At 39.2% G+C, this 12,803-nt stretch overlaps 1 protein-coding gene across 1 annotated transcript in view; it reads left to right on the top strand.

The window, feature by feature from the left end:
* COL6A5 (collagen type VI alpha 5 chain) overlaps window positions 1-12,803 on the top strand; it is a 119,978-nt gene that overhangs the window by 22,324 nt on the left and 84,851 nt on the right. The window contains exons 3-6 of the mRNA XM_017965870.5: window positions 1,456-2,055; window positions 4,672-5,304; window positions 7,243-7,803; window positions 11,025-11,579. Of these exons, the coding sequence (XP_017821359.4) occupies window positions 1,456-2,055; window positions 4,672-5,304; window positions 7,243-7,803; window positions 11,025-11,579 (2,349 nt within the window). The remainder of the gene's footprint in view (window positions 1-1,455; window positions 2,056-4,671; window positions 5,305-7,242; window positions 7,804-11,024; window positions 11,580-12,803) is intronic.

Genomic DNA, 12,803 nt, shown 5'->3' with positions numbered 1-12,803 from the left:
TAATTATTTATTGATTTCTTCAATCTCAGTATTACATGTCTGTATGGATTGAGTTAGTCCATTTGTTTATAGATCAGTTTTGATCTTAATAAGTGAAAGAAAAGGAACCCCACACAGAAAACAAATTCTAAGTATTTCTGTGACTAAACCATTGCCTTCCTTTCCTTTTATAAGCATGAAATATATAGTTACATTTATGTGCACACACGCAGAGTCATATGTCACTTGACAATGGGTGTACTTTCTGAGAAATGCATCATTAGGCAATTTTGTCACTGTGTAAACATCACAGAGTATACTTACACCTGGACTGTGTAGCCTGCTACGCACCTATGGTATATGGTACAGCCTATTGCTCCTAGGCTACAAACCTGTGCTGCATGTTACTGTGCTGAAAGTGTAATACAATGGTAAGTGTATTACGATGGTAAGAATTTGTATATCTAAACACATCTAAACACAGAAAAGGCAATACCTTGCACTACCACATTATGACGTCTATGATGTCATTAGGTGATAAGAATTTTTCAGCTCTATTATAATCCATTTTTTTTGAGATAGAGTCTCACTGTGTCACTCAAGCTAGAGTGCAGTGATACAATCTCAGCTCACTGCAACCTCTACCTCCTGGGCTCAAGCAATCCTTCTGCCTCAACCTTCCAAGTAGCTGGGACTACAGGTGCAGATCACCACACCTGGCTAATTTTTATATTTTTTGGAGAGACAGGGTTTCATCACCTTGTCCAGGCTAGTCCCAAAAATTGCTGTTAGTCCACAGACTTTGGCCTATTCTTACATAGCTATGAAGAAATACCCGAGGCTGGGTAATTTACAAAGGAAAGAGGTTTAATTGTATCACAGTTTCTCATGGCTGGGTAGGCCTCAGGAAACCTACAATCTTGGTGGAAGTGGAAGCAAACATGTCCTTCTTCACATGGTAGCAGGAGAGAGAAGCACCAAGCAAAAGGGAAAAGCCCCTTATAAAACTGTCAGATCCCATGAGAACTCACTCACTATCATGAGAATAGCATGGGGGTAACCACCTCCATGATTCAGTTTCCTCCTACCATGTTCCTCCATGACAAAATGTGGGGATTATGGGAGCTACAATTCAAGATGAGATTTGGGTAGGAACACAGCCAAACCAGTCCAGTCAGGGACCTTCTGTGTTTATACAATATCAGAGTTTGGGGTCCCAGAACTAAAAAAGAAAAGGAGTTTATTATCTCTAGTATAGAATTGGAGAAGAAAAACCTGTTGGCTAACTTTGCTAAAGCCCTTTTGTTTGACATTTTAGCAAAGGCAATTATAGTTTCTTCTGTTTGACCTCCAGAAGACACTTTTCTTGGGATATATCCTTAACACTAGGACATAGTCTCAAATATGTATTGTGGTCTAAAATGTAAAGGCTGAATGATAACTTTGTTTTTGCTTGTTGTTATTTTATTTTGATAGGGCCAGGCCCTGAGTATGCAGATGTTGTGTTTCTGGTGGACAGCTCTGATCACCTGGGAACTAAGTCATTTCCATTTGTGAAGACGTTCATTAACAAGATGATCAACAGTCTCCCCATAGAGGCTGACAAATACCGTGTGGCCCTGGCCCAGTACAGTGACAAGCTTCACAGTGAATTCCACCTGAGCACCTTCAAAGGCAGGAATCCCATGCTGAACCACCTCAAGAAGAACTTTCAGTTCCTTGGTGGGTCCCTGCAGATAGGAAAGGCTCTTCAGGAGGCTCACAGGACCTATTTCTCTGCACCCACAAATGGGAGAGACAGGAAACAGTTTCCCCCAATTTTGGTGGTCCTGGCTTCGGCGGAATCTGAGGATGATGTGGAAGAGGCTTCAAAAGCCCTGCAGGAAGATGGGGTGAAAATCATCTCTGTGGGGGTGCAGGAAGCTTCTGAGGAAAACCTGAAGGCCATGGCCACATCCCATTTCCATTTCAACCTTCGGACAGTCAGAGACCTCAGCACATTCTCCCAAAACATGACACAGATCATCAAGGAGGTAACAAAGTACAAGGAGGGAGCAGTCGATGCTGATATGCAAGGTAAGGAAGCCTTTGGTTGAAGAAGTGCCTGATCCTCAAGTGGGTATGCACCTGTCCACGCTTACCTCTTGTAACTCCTGTTAGGTTTTCATGATTAGCCATGCTGAAATATTGGAAACTTCTACACATCATACCTTACTCACTTCTGTCTTTGCTTGTGCCATTTCTCTGACAAGAGCTCTATCTTATTTCACTCCTTTGCTTTCTTATAGCCTGAATAACTCCTGTTGTCATAAAAATCTCATCCTTACATTCTTTTCCTCTTGGAATATTTTCTTTCAAATTTCTTTTTGAGTTTCAGTTCCCTGAGCACAGCTTATGACAGCAGCACTTACCGTACCTATCCATTTCTGCATTTGTCCTTCTTCCCTTCTCCACCACCACCAAGGAAGAAACAGGTAGCATATGAGGGCAGGACTGACAACTTATCTTTCTATCCTTTGTTCCTAGCACAGTGCCTGACAATGAGCTGGTGTTCTATTTCTTGATGAATTAATACATGAGGATCTTACAGATAAGGAAATGGGATCATTGTCTACTCTCTTTCCTTCACAGTCTTGTTACAGTATGAGGCTCATAATAAATATTTAATAAATGCTTGTGAACTTATATATAGTGATACTCAGTGAGAATGATAACCTTAGAATGAGACACCATTAGCACATGTTCATATTTTCTGTTCAACCAGGAAGAAGAGGGGATGTCCTCAGTCGTGCAGTAATGCCTACAGTGGACTGCAGTCTTGAGCCCTGCATCTGCTGTGTGGCTCATTTTGGACTTTTAGAGATTAAGAGCAAGGACTTTGGGGTCAGGAAGGTCTGAATTCAAACCCTGGCTTGGCCACTTAAGACACTGAGTCCCTTACTTACCCCTGAGCATCAGTTTTCTTACCTTAAAGTGAGGATATTAGTGTCTACCTTATAATGTGAGTGAGGTGACTTATATGGCGTTTGGCACACTGTTTACTATTAACGGTAACAACTATTTGCAAATAAGTACTTATCTTTCTAAGAAGGTCATGCTTGGAGTTTGTTTTAGCTAACTTTGGGGGATTCAGAGTAGATTGGTAGATTTATAAGAATTATTTTTAATTCCATAAATATTTTTGAGCTCTAACCAGGCACCAGGTACTGTAGGGATAGTGATAAGTAAGACATGCTTTCTGTCTTCTAAGAACTCACAGATGAGTAGTTCTTGGCAAGGCTGAGCTTATCTCTTGACTATACTTTACACAGCTGCAGTTCCTTGAGCACAGCTTATGACAGCAACACTTACCGTAACTAATTATCTTTATCTATTCCACCTATTCTTGAGTCTATGTTTTATATGAATATGGTGTACTTTCTTTTAGATTCTAGATTTGTATAACTACCTGCTTACCTGGCATCTCCTCTTCAATACTCGATAGTTTCTCAAACTTACCATGTCTGAAACAGAACATGAATATAACTTGTTTCCCCCATAACTTGTTTCTCCCACTATCTTCCCTATCTTGAAAAAGGACACCACCACCATTCACTCAGTTGTTCAGGTCAAAAACTCAGGAGTTTTCACCACTTCCTCTGTTGTTCTCACATCCAATTTTTAAATCTAGTTTTCTGTTCTACCTCTAAGTCATATCAAAACTATCTTTGTTGTTCCATCTTAGCTGCTATAATACTTGTCCAAGAATCATTATCTCTTTCCTGGACTAGGGCCATTGTTTCTTAATTATTATCCCTGAATTCATTATTTACTCTCAGCAACTGGAATGATATTTAAAATATTTAAGTAAGTTCATGTAACTCTCAGAAGATATGGGCCCCGCTTCCCTGTGACCTCATCTGTCAATGTTTCCCCTCACTCATGGGCTCCAACCACTCTGGACTTCTTGCTTTTTCCCACCTCTTGCTGTTTTATCTGCCAGAATTCCTCTTCCTTCAGAACTCCATGTGGCTGAATTCTTCTCTTCATTCATTTCTTAACCCATATGTGATCCTCTCAGTGAGGCCTTTCTTGATTTCTTCATGTCTCAAGTAAGTTAACCCTCCCTTAGCCACAGTGTAGTCCCTCAGTCAAGTCACCTGTTTTATTTCCTTGCTAGCACTTATTACTGTGTGAAATAACACAATCTAGTTATCTGCCCTCCCCAGAGAATATCAACTTCCTGTGGTTAGAGATATTTTTGCTAACTCATCCTTGCATCCTAGTTCTTGAGAGTGCTGGTGGCAGTGGGAAAGGTAGCAGAGATGGTGGACATGGTGGTTCCTTCACTTCACTGGTAGTGAAGGTGGTGGTGGTGGTGGAGATGGAACTGATGGCAGTGGTGGTGGTGATCATACCAGTGGTGATGGTGGTTATGGAGATGATAGTGGTGGTGTACATGGGATGTGGTAGGAAAATTGGTCAGAAGCATTCTTCAGACAGAGGGAGCAGCATATGCAATGCTTGTGAAGTCAATGACCATGGAAGTCTTGTTTAGAATTTTGATCTTTTGTTCACTAAAAGAAAACAAAGCTGTCTACAACCATCATGACTACTTCTACCCTAACTAACTTGCTTGACAATGTATAAAGTACCTTTCTCTCTCTGGGACGGTGGTTTATACTAATCCTCACACTTTTTCTCTCTTTATAGTTCCCTTCCCCATATCCTGTCAGAAAGATTCACTTGCTGATCTCTTGTTCCTGGTGGATGAGTCACTTGGGACCAGACAAAATTTAAGGCATCTTCAGGCCTTTCTGGAGAACATTACCAGCTCCATGGATGTGAAGGAAAATTGTATGCGACTTGGACTGATGAGTTACAGTAATAGTGCCAAGACTATTTCTTTTCTTAAATCAAGCACATCCCAATCTGAATTTCAGCAGCAAATCCAGAAGCTTTCCATCCAGGTTGGGAAATCCAATGCAGGGGCTGCCATTGAGCAGATGAGAAGAGAAGGCTTCTCAGAGTCACATGGCAGCAGAAGGGCACAGGGAGTGCCTCAGATTGCAGTCCTGGTCACCCACAGACCATCAGATGATGAGGTGCATGATGCTGCACTAAACCTTCGGCTGGAGGATGTAACCGTGTTTGCCTTGAGCATCCAAGGGGCTAACAATACCCAGTTAGAAGAAATAGTGTCTTACCCTCCAGAACAGACAATTTCCATGCTGAAGTCCTATGCAGACTTAGAAACTTACAGTACAAAGTTCCTGAAAAAGCTCCAGAGTGAAGTATGGTCCCAAATATCTACTTATGCTGAAGAAAGGAATCTTGATAAAACTGGTATGTTTTAAAAAATACTTTTCTTATTATGAAAGTAATATAAGTGGTTACCTAGGACTAGGGTGGGAGTGAGGATTGACTGTAATTGGATAAAGAAACTTTCGGGAGTTGTAGGAATGTTCTAAAACTGGATTTTGGTGATGCTTGTAAAACTTCAATCATTTACCAAAAATCATTGAACAATACACATACGATAGATCAATTTTATAACATGTAAATCATACCTCAATAAAATGTGAAATATATATGTTAATTATAAAATATTGTAGAGGCCAGGCTCACGTCTGTAATCCCAGCACTTTGGGAGGCCGAGGTGGGTGGATCACGAGGTCAAGAGATTGAAACCATCCTGGCTGACATGTTGAAACTCTGCCTCTACTAAAAAAAATACAAAAATTAGCTGGGTGTGGTGGTGTAGCTGTAGTCCCCGCTACTTGGGAGGCTGAGGCAGGAGAATTGCTTGAACCCAGGAGGCAGAGGTTGCAGTGAGTCGAGATCGCGCCACTGCACTCCAGCCTGGCGCCTGGTGACAGAGTGCGACTCTGTCTCAAAAAAAATATTGTAATAGTATGGCTATTGTATGACATACAGAAGAAAATAGAATCATTTGTAATCCTGTCTTCAGATAAAACCATTAACATTTTTTTTCTGTTGTCTTTAGTGTCCTCTGTCTCTCTTTTTCTCCCTCCCTTCTTCCATCTCTCCACCCCTGTCTCCCTCTTTCTGTCTTCCTTCCACTCACACACACACACAGACAAACACACACAGAGTTTTATAAAATGCTATCACATTGTCTATATCAGTGCTGTCCAACAGTGCTTTATGTGATGCTGGAAACGTTCTTTATCTGAACAGTCTGCTAGGTAGGCTACCAGCCACATGTGGCTACTGGCACTTGAAATGTGGCTAGTGTGATGGAGGTAAATAGACTACTATGAAAGTGAAAGTAGCTTTTCACAGATTCAGCTTAACCAAGGAAGGAACATCAAGAAGTCTTTTATTTAAAAAAAGAATTGAACTCTTATGATGTGCCAGGCCTACTAGGCAGAAACAGAGAAGTAAACAAAGTATTTGTCATTATGGATTACACTCTGTGGTAAGAAACAGGCCATGCTCATTAACAAATGAATAAACTAACTTCAGAAAGTAACATAAAGAAAATAAACATTGTAAGAAGATAGGCAATGACAGGTGTGCTTTAGATAGGGAGAAGAGAAGACCTTTTATAAGAACTGACTTGATATATCCATGATGAGAAGGAAGCATCCATGTGGATATCTGGGGGAAAGAATATTTCAAGAAGAGAAGAGGGCACATGCAAAGACCCAGGGACACATTCTAAGAACAGAATGAAGCCCAGTGTGGTTGGAGTACAGTGAGTGAGATGAAGAATTGTTGGAAATAGGGTCAGAGAGAAAAGCAGGAGACAAGATAAAGCCAATTTTAGTTTTTAAGTTCCAAATGCAGTGATAGATCATTTAAGTGGAAGAACAAGTTTAGCTTTAAATATCTTGTTCTCATTGCTTTGGGAAGAAGAGATTATTGGGGAAATAAGAATAGAAGGTCATCAATCCCTTGCCTTTTCTCAAGAAATGATAGGGCATAAACTGTCTACGAAGGCAGGTGTCAATGCTAGAAAAACTATTTAACTTAGAGGCTGGAGTCTTGGGAATTTGGTCTTTATTATTTAATTTACTGGTTATGTGACCTTACACACAAACTACATCTTACTGTGTTTCGATTTCCTCACAAGGTTGTTGTAAATTTCAAATGAGAAAATGGGTATGAATGTGCTTAATGAAGCGTGCAGGCTCTATGCAAAAACGAAGTATTTGTTCTTTAGAAATGCCTCAGCCTCATGTTCCTTCACAAACCCTCTGGCAGTGTTCTCTCTAGGTTCCCTTTAATTTACAGAGAATGTACTTTTTTTTTTTTTAGGCTGTATGGATACAAAAGAGGCTGACATCCATTTCCTCATTGATGGCTCAACCAGCATCCGGGAGGAACAGTTTGAGCAAATCAAGAAATTTATGTTGGAAGTGACAGAAATGTTTAGCATTGGCCCAGACAAAGTCCGAGTTGGAGTTGTGCAGTTTTCAGACAAGATGCGAGTGGAATTTAGTATCACTGACTATTCTAATGACATTGATTTAAGAAAGGCTATTTTAAACATTCAGCAACTAACAGGTGACACTCATACTGGGGAAGCTCTGGATTTCATACTGCCAAGAATAAAAAATGGAATTAAGGAGAGAATGAGCCAGGTTCCCTGTTACCTCATTGTGTTGACTGATGGGAAGTCCCAGTACAGCGTCGTGGAACCTGCTAAGAGAGTAAGGGCTGAGCAAATCACTGTTCACGCAATTGGCATTGGGGAAGCTAATAAAAAAGAGCTGCAAGAAATTGCTGGGAAAGAAGAAAGGGTTAGCTTTGGGCAGAACTTTGATGCTTTGAAAAGCATAAAAAATGAAGTTGTTCATGGAATCTGTACTGAAAAAGGTAAGCAAAACAAAAAAGGCTTTATTCTCCATATTTCATCAATTGCTTTAGGCAGATTAGTGGCCAGGCCGAGACAAGGCCTGATGTGACTAGTTGTCCGGATAACATTTTGCTAACTTCCTTTATCACCATGGAGGGATTCAGCCCCTCAATTTTAAACCAAATGCCAAGACTGGAGAATCTCTAAACAGTTGCCCCAAAGCCATCTTGGAAGTCATAAGTGGGAAAGTTGCTAAGAATGTTGGGGCCTTGACAAAGCCCACTGCTGTGGAGTGAAAAAGATTCTATTCTGTGTGTGTGTGTGTGTGTGTGTGTGTGTGTGTGTGTATGCGCACGAGCACGTGCAGGGTACAGTATTAAAAAAATGGACTTTGGCTCTAGATAGCTTAGGGTTTGACTCACATACTTTCATTTGAGCCTGGAGCATTGTCATTTATAAAACGAGGATAATATCTACATCATAGAATCCTTATAGGTTGAGCACCATAAATGCCAGCCATTATTTTTCTATCAAATACATATCAAGTGTATATGTAATACTTATTCATTTTTATTTATAACAAAAGCACATTTGTATTTTTGTTCTAATTAGAGATTAAGTACCAAAAGTTAGGAGAAACAACTTGCAAATTTCCGTATCTGACTGTTTGTTCTCTTATTAGTAATGGCCACTTACTAGTTCAAGATGGTATGCGTTGATTGCCAGTATTAGCACATGAAAATATTGCCCACTGAGAAGCACATTAGTTTACTGGTAAAGAGGAAAAATGCTAGAGTCAGAGTCAAGGTTCACACCCTAGCTTTACCACTGATTAGCCATGACCTTGAATAAGTTACTGTCTACTTGCCTTGGTTTCCTTGTTTGTAGGTTATTGTGAAGCCTAATGGTGATAACTCATGCGGAGCAGTTAGAGGAGTGCCTGGAACATAGTAAGCACTACATAAAAGTTAGCTGTTGCCAAAGTTGGTTAAGGTGCTCACTGATGAGGAAAGGAAGAGTTCTCACTTATTTGAACTTACTAAAGTGAAAATGTGTTTGAATTTTCTCTGAGCCACTAAAAAAAAATAAGCAAATAAATAGCATAAACAACAAAATCCTAAGTAACAGTTTTGTTCATTTTTCTCCCTGTTATGGACAGTAACACAGTTGGGTCTTTAAGATGTCTTAGAAAGAGTGCAAGAATAAAAGATTCCCTGGTGTTTCCTGGAGTTGATGCCAAGAAAAGTAAAAGGATTCCAGGAAGCATACAGTAGGTTGTATCTCAGATCCTTTGAAGGGAGAAGATCCTGGACGAATCTAGGGAGGTACAGTACATCCCTTGCACTTCAGGTAGTTGCAGTTGAAGTAGCCAGCCTGAGCACTGGCATGCCTGGAGGAGGAGATATGCTGTAGGCGAGAAAATGAGTCATAAAATGATGAACAGAGAAGCAGGAAAACAAAGGAGACAAAGCTTGCAGAGCTAGAAAAACACTAAGGAGTCTCAGAGCAGATGCAGATGGAGTGAGGCACAGTGTATTAGTAGGGGGCAGGTTAAGCTGCCATAGCAAGAAGACCCCAGACTACACAGTACAGAATATTATTTTCTCTTACACAATAGTTTAGGGTGAATAGTCCAGATCTAGTAGAGAGACTGTTCTATCCTCAACACATAGCTTCCATCTTTAGGTCAAAACTGAAGATCCAGTTCTTATCACCTCCCATCCACAGAAAGGGAGAAGGGACCAAGGGAGCTTACCACACTCAACTGTTTTAATGGTAAGACCCAGAAGTGGCCAGATTACTTCTGCTCATACTTTTTGGTTAAAACTTAGACACAGGGCCACAGCTAGCTTCAAGGAAGGCTGGAAAACATAATCTTTAGCTGGGTAATCATCTGCCTATCTCAAATTGTATTAACATAGAAGAATAGAAAGATAGATATTTGGGGACGATAAGTAGTTTCTTTACCAGTAGATCCCAAGAGGTAGATCCTGTGAATATAAACTATATGTAAAAGCCTATTTCTTTAACGTGTGTTACATGGAAGAGAACCTTCTGCACTTCACCACAGTGGTCAAGGCCACTCTGTCAAGGCCTCAAACATCTTCAGCAATTTCTCCTCTCATGACTTTCAAGATGGCTTCATGGCAGCTTGAGTCTTAAAATTGTGATGTCAGTCCTCCTGGTGGATCAGAAAGCTGACCTTACACATTTATTGAGTAATAGTTAATATCTTTTCATTTTATAAATATATGGCTGATGCTCTGTTTATTTTCAAAAGTCTGGGATAGACTTCAGAGTATTGAGGGAGAAACTGTAAAAGGATGGCAGAGGTTACAGAGAGACAAAAGGGATTAACACTAAAAAGATACATACAAAAGACAATATGTTACATATACATATATATACAACATATATACCATGAAAAATACTGTTTTAATAGATTATAGAAATTTGTTTTGTATATGTACATGTGTCTATATATTATACATAGAACAATGGACATACATACCTTTGTGCTTGTATATATGTACACACATAGGTATGTATGTTCATTGTGTGTCTATGCATGTGTGTATATATGTACACACACATATGTATGTATGTTCATTTCCAATCAGTAGACTGTCTACAAATTTTATGTATGAAGGAACTGTCCATGTTGAATGAGTATGTGCTTACTAAAGCACTGATCTCTAGTAAAAACTTTTTCTCCAATTTCTAATATTGATTTATAATGTTTATGAAGTCACAGAATTATCCCAGAAAATAATGTTGTTTAAAAATTATCTGAAATTGTGTTTCTCATGAATATACATAAAGCCCAGGAATATTAGTACTATGAGTACTATGAGTGCAAGGAATTGATTACCAAAGTAATCAATGACCTCTGGTTCTATTTTTGTATCGCTACTACATCCTTAACACATGGCCTGATGGTTGGCATTTTATGTACTTCAAAATTATGAATGAATGAATGAATGAATGAAATATGAAAAAAGTTATCTATGCACACATGAATGAATAAATGCACATTTTGGAAGTTGCATTTATGATTCAGCATTCTAGTTAACCAGCTTCTACTAAAGAAGCAAATAGAATTTTCAAACATAACAACAGTTGCTTGAGTTAATTTTCAATGTTTTCTCATTAATGCATTTGTTTTTACCTTAATGTTACTTCATGAGAATCATTGCAACCTGGTTATTTCTTGTCTTGTCGTTGTTGTTCTAACATGCAGGATGTGAAGACATGAAGGCGGACATCATGTTTCTGGTGGACAGTTCTGGGAGTATAGGAAATGAAAATTTTGGGAAAATGAAAATCTTCATGAAAAACCTGTTAACTAAGATTCAAATTGGTGCAGACAAAACCCAAATTGGCGTTGTTCAGTTCAGTGATGATCCTGAGGAAGAGTTCCAGCTTAATACATATTTTACACAGCAAGAAATTTCTGATGCAATAGATAGAATGTCTCTCATCGATAAAGGCACTTTAATGGGAAAGGCACTAAATTTTGTAGATCAATATTTCACCCATTCCAAGGGGGCCCGTTTCGGGGCCAAAAAATTTCTCATCCTCATCACAGATGGAGTAGCGCAGGATGATGTGAGAGATCCTGCTAGAATTCTTCGGGGCAAAGATGTGACCATCTTCTCTGTGGGAGTATATGGAGCTGATAGATCTCAGCTAGAAGAGATCAGTGGGGATGGCAGCCTCGTTTTTTACGTTGAGAACTTCGATCATCTACAGGCACTAGAAAAAAAACTTGTCTTTCGTGTGTGTGCTCTCCATGGTAAGTGCCCCTGTTACCTGTCAGGACTCAAGGATGTGAGCCGTTGACTTTATAATGAGAAACACTGTAAGGCACTCTGGCCCTGGCCTCCACCTGGACTTCGGTGTTAGGTTTTGGTCTTCTTTATGTTATATTAAAATGCCTGTGACCTCCAGGGATGTTTCAGACTAACGATTTTGGCATCTAGTTTAGCACAAGATAGTATGGCATTGGTGACTTAAGTATATTTCAAAAAGATCCCAGAATTTTACTTTAAACGTCCAACTCTTTAATACTCACATACCTGGATTTTCCAGAGCCGGTTTTTAATCCCAAATGATTTTCTAGAATTGTTTCTTGGCTATCTGTAGCCATTGTTAAGCAGAAAATAACTAGAAACATAAATTCGTCTTTCTTTTAGTTAAGTTATATCCAGTATCCTGAGCACCACCCAACCCCCCCAAAAAAAACAAAACTCTGTGTATTTTAGGGTGTTTATTTTCATGACTTCATATTAGTATTCTTAACCTCTATTAACTGGATATTTTATATTTGCCTGGTCATGTTTCCATACCTTTGGAAAATTTTAATTTGTGACTTTTCTGATTACTTGGGGTCATCATTTTATTCTTACAAATCATAGTGTTTTTAAAATTGTATTGTGCAACCTTCAGTTTGAGCCTATTAGTTTTAACATCTTTGGAATGAGAACTTGCTATCAATCCACGTGTAGACTAAAGCACCTGTGTTTTAAAATCTATCATGTCCGAATTTCTGTGGTTTGGATACAACTAAGAAAACAAACCGAAGGAAGTTTCTTTTGTGTTATTCCTCTGGCAACATAGAGTTTTTCATTGGACCTTATTCTTCAAAATAATGCATATGGAATTTTTGGAAACTTAAGAAGATGCCTCAAAAACACTTATGTGTTATGTGATAGTTCTAAAGTTTCCTTGGTAACAGCTTAATTAGAATTTTTTTTCTTCCTGCAAAGGTGGCAGTTATTTCAAAATTCTTGACAATGTTGACAGGTGTACCTAAAGCCTATAGCTTCAACTTTGAAATCTGCAAGGCTCTTCTTGCCATTTCTTTATTTTGATTAATGGTGGAGGCCCTGTCTATAGCATGACATGAAATTTCAGCTGACTCATGCATTAGATTGTCTCCTAAGTATCAGGTCATGACTAGTCACCAATTCTCATTGACCAGGTTTTTACAGATATAACCTGGGCACATTCACAGTGT

The sequence above is a fragment of the Callithrix jacchus genome, chromosome 17, assembly GCF_049354715.1.
Source record: "Callithrix jacchus isolate 240 chromosome 17, calJac240_pri, whole genome shotgun sequence".
Lineage (NCBI taxonomy): Eukaryota > Metazoa > Chordata > Mammalia > Primates > Cebidae > Callithrix > Callithrix jacchus.
The sequence above is the reverse complement of the archived record's forward strand: the minus strand, read 5'-3'. Positions and strand labels throughout refer to the sequence as shown.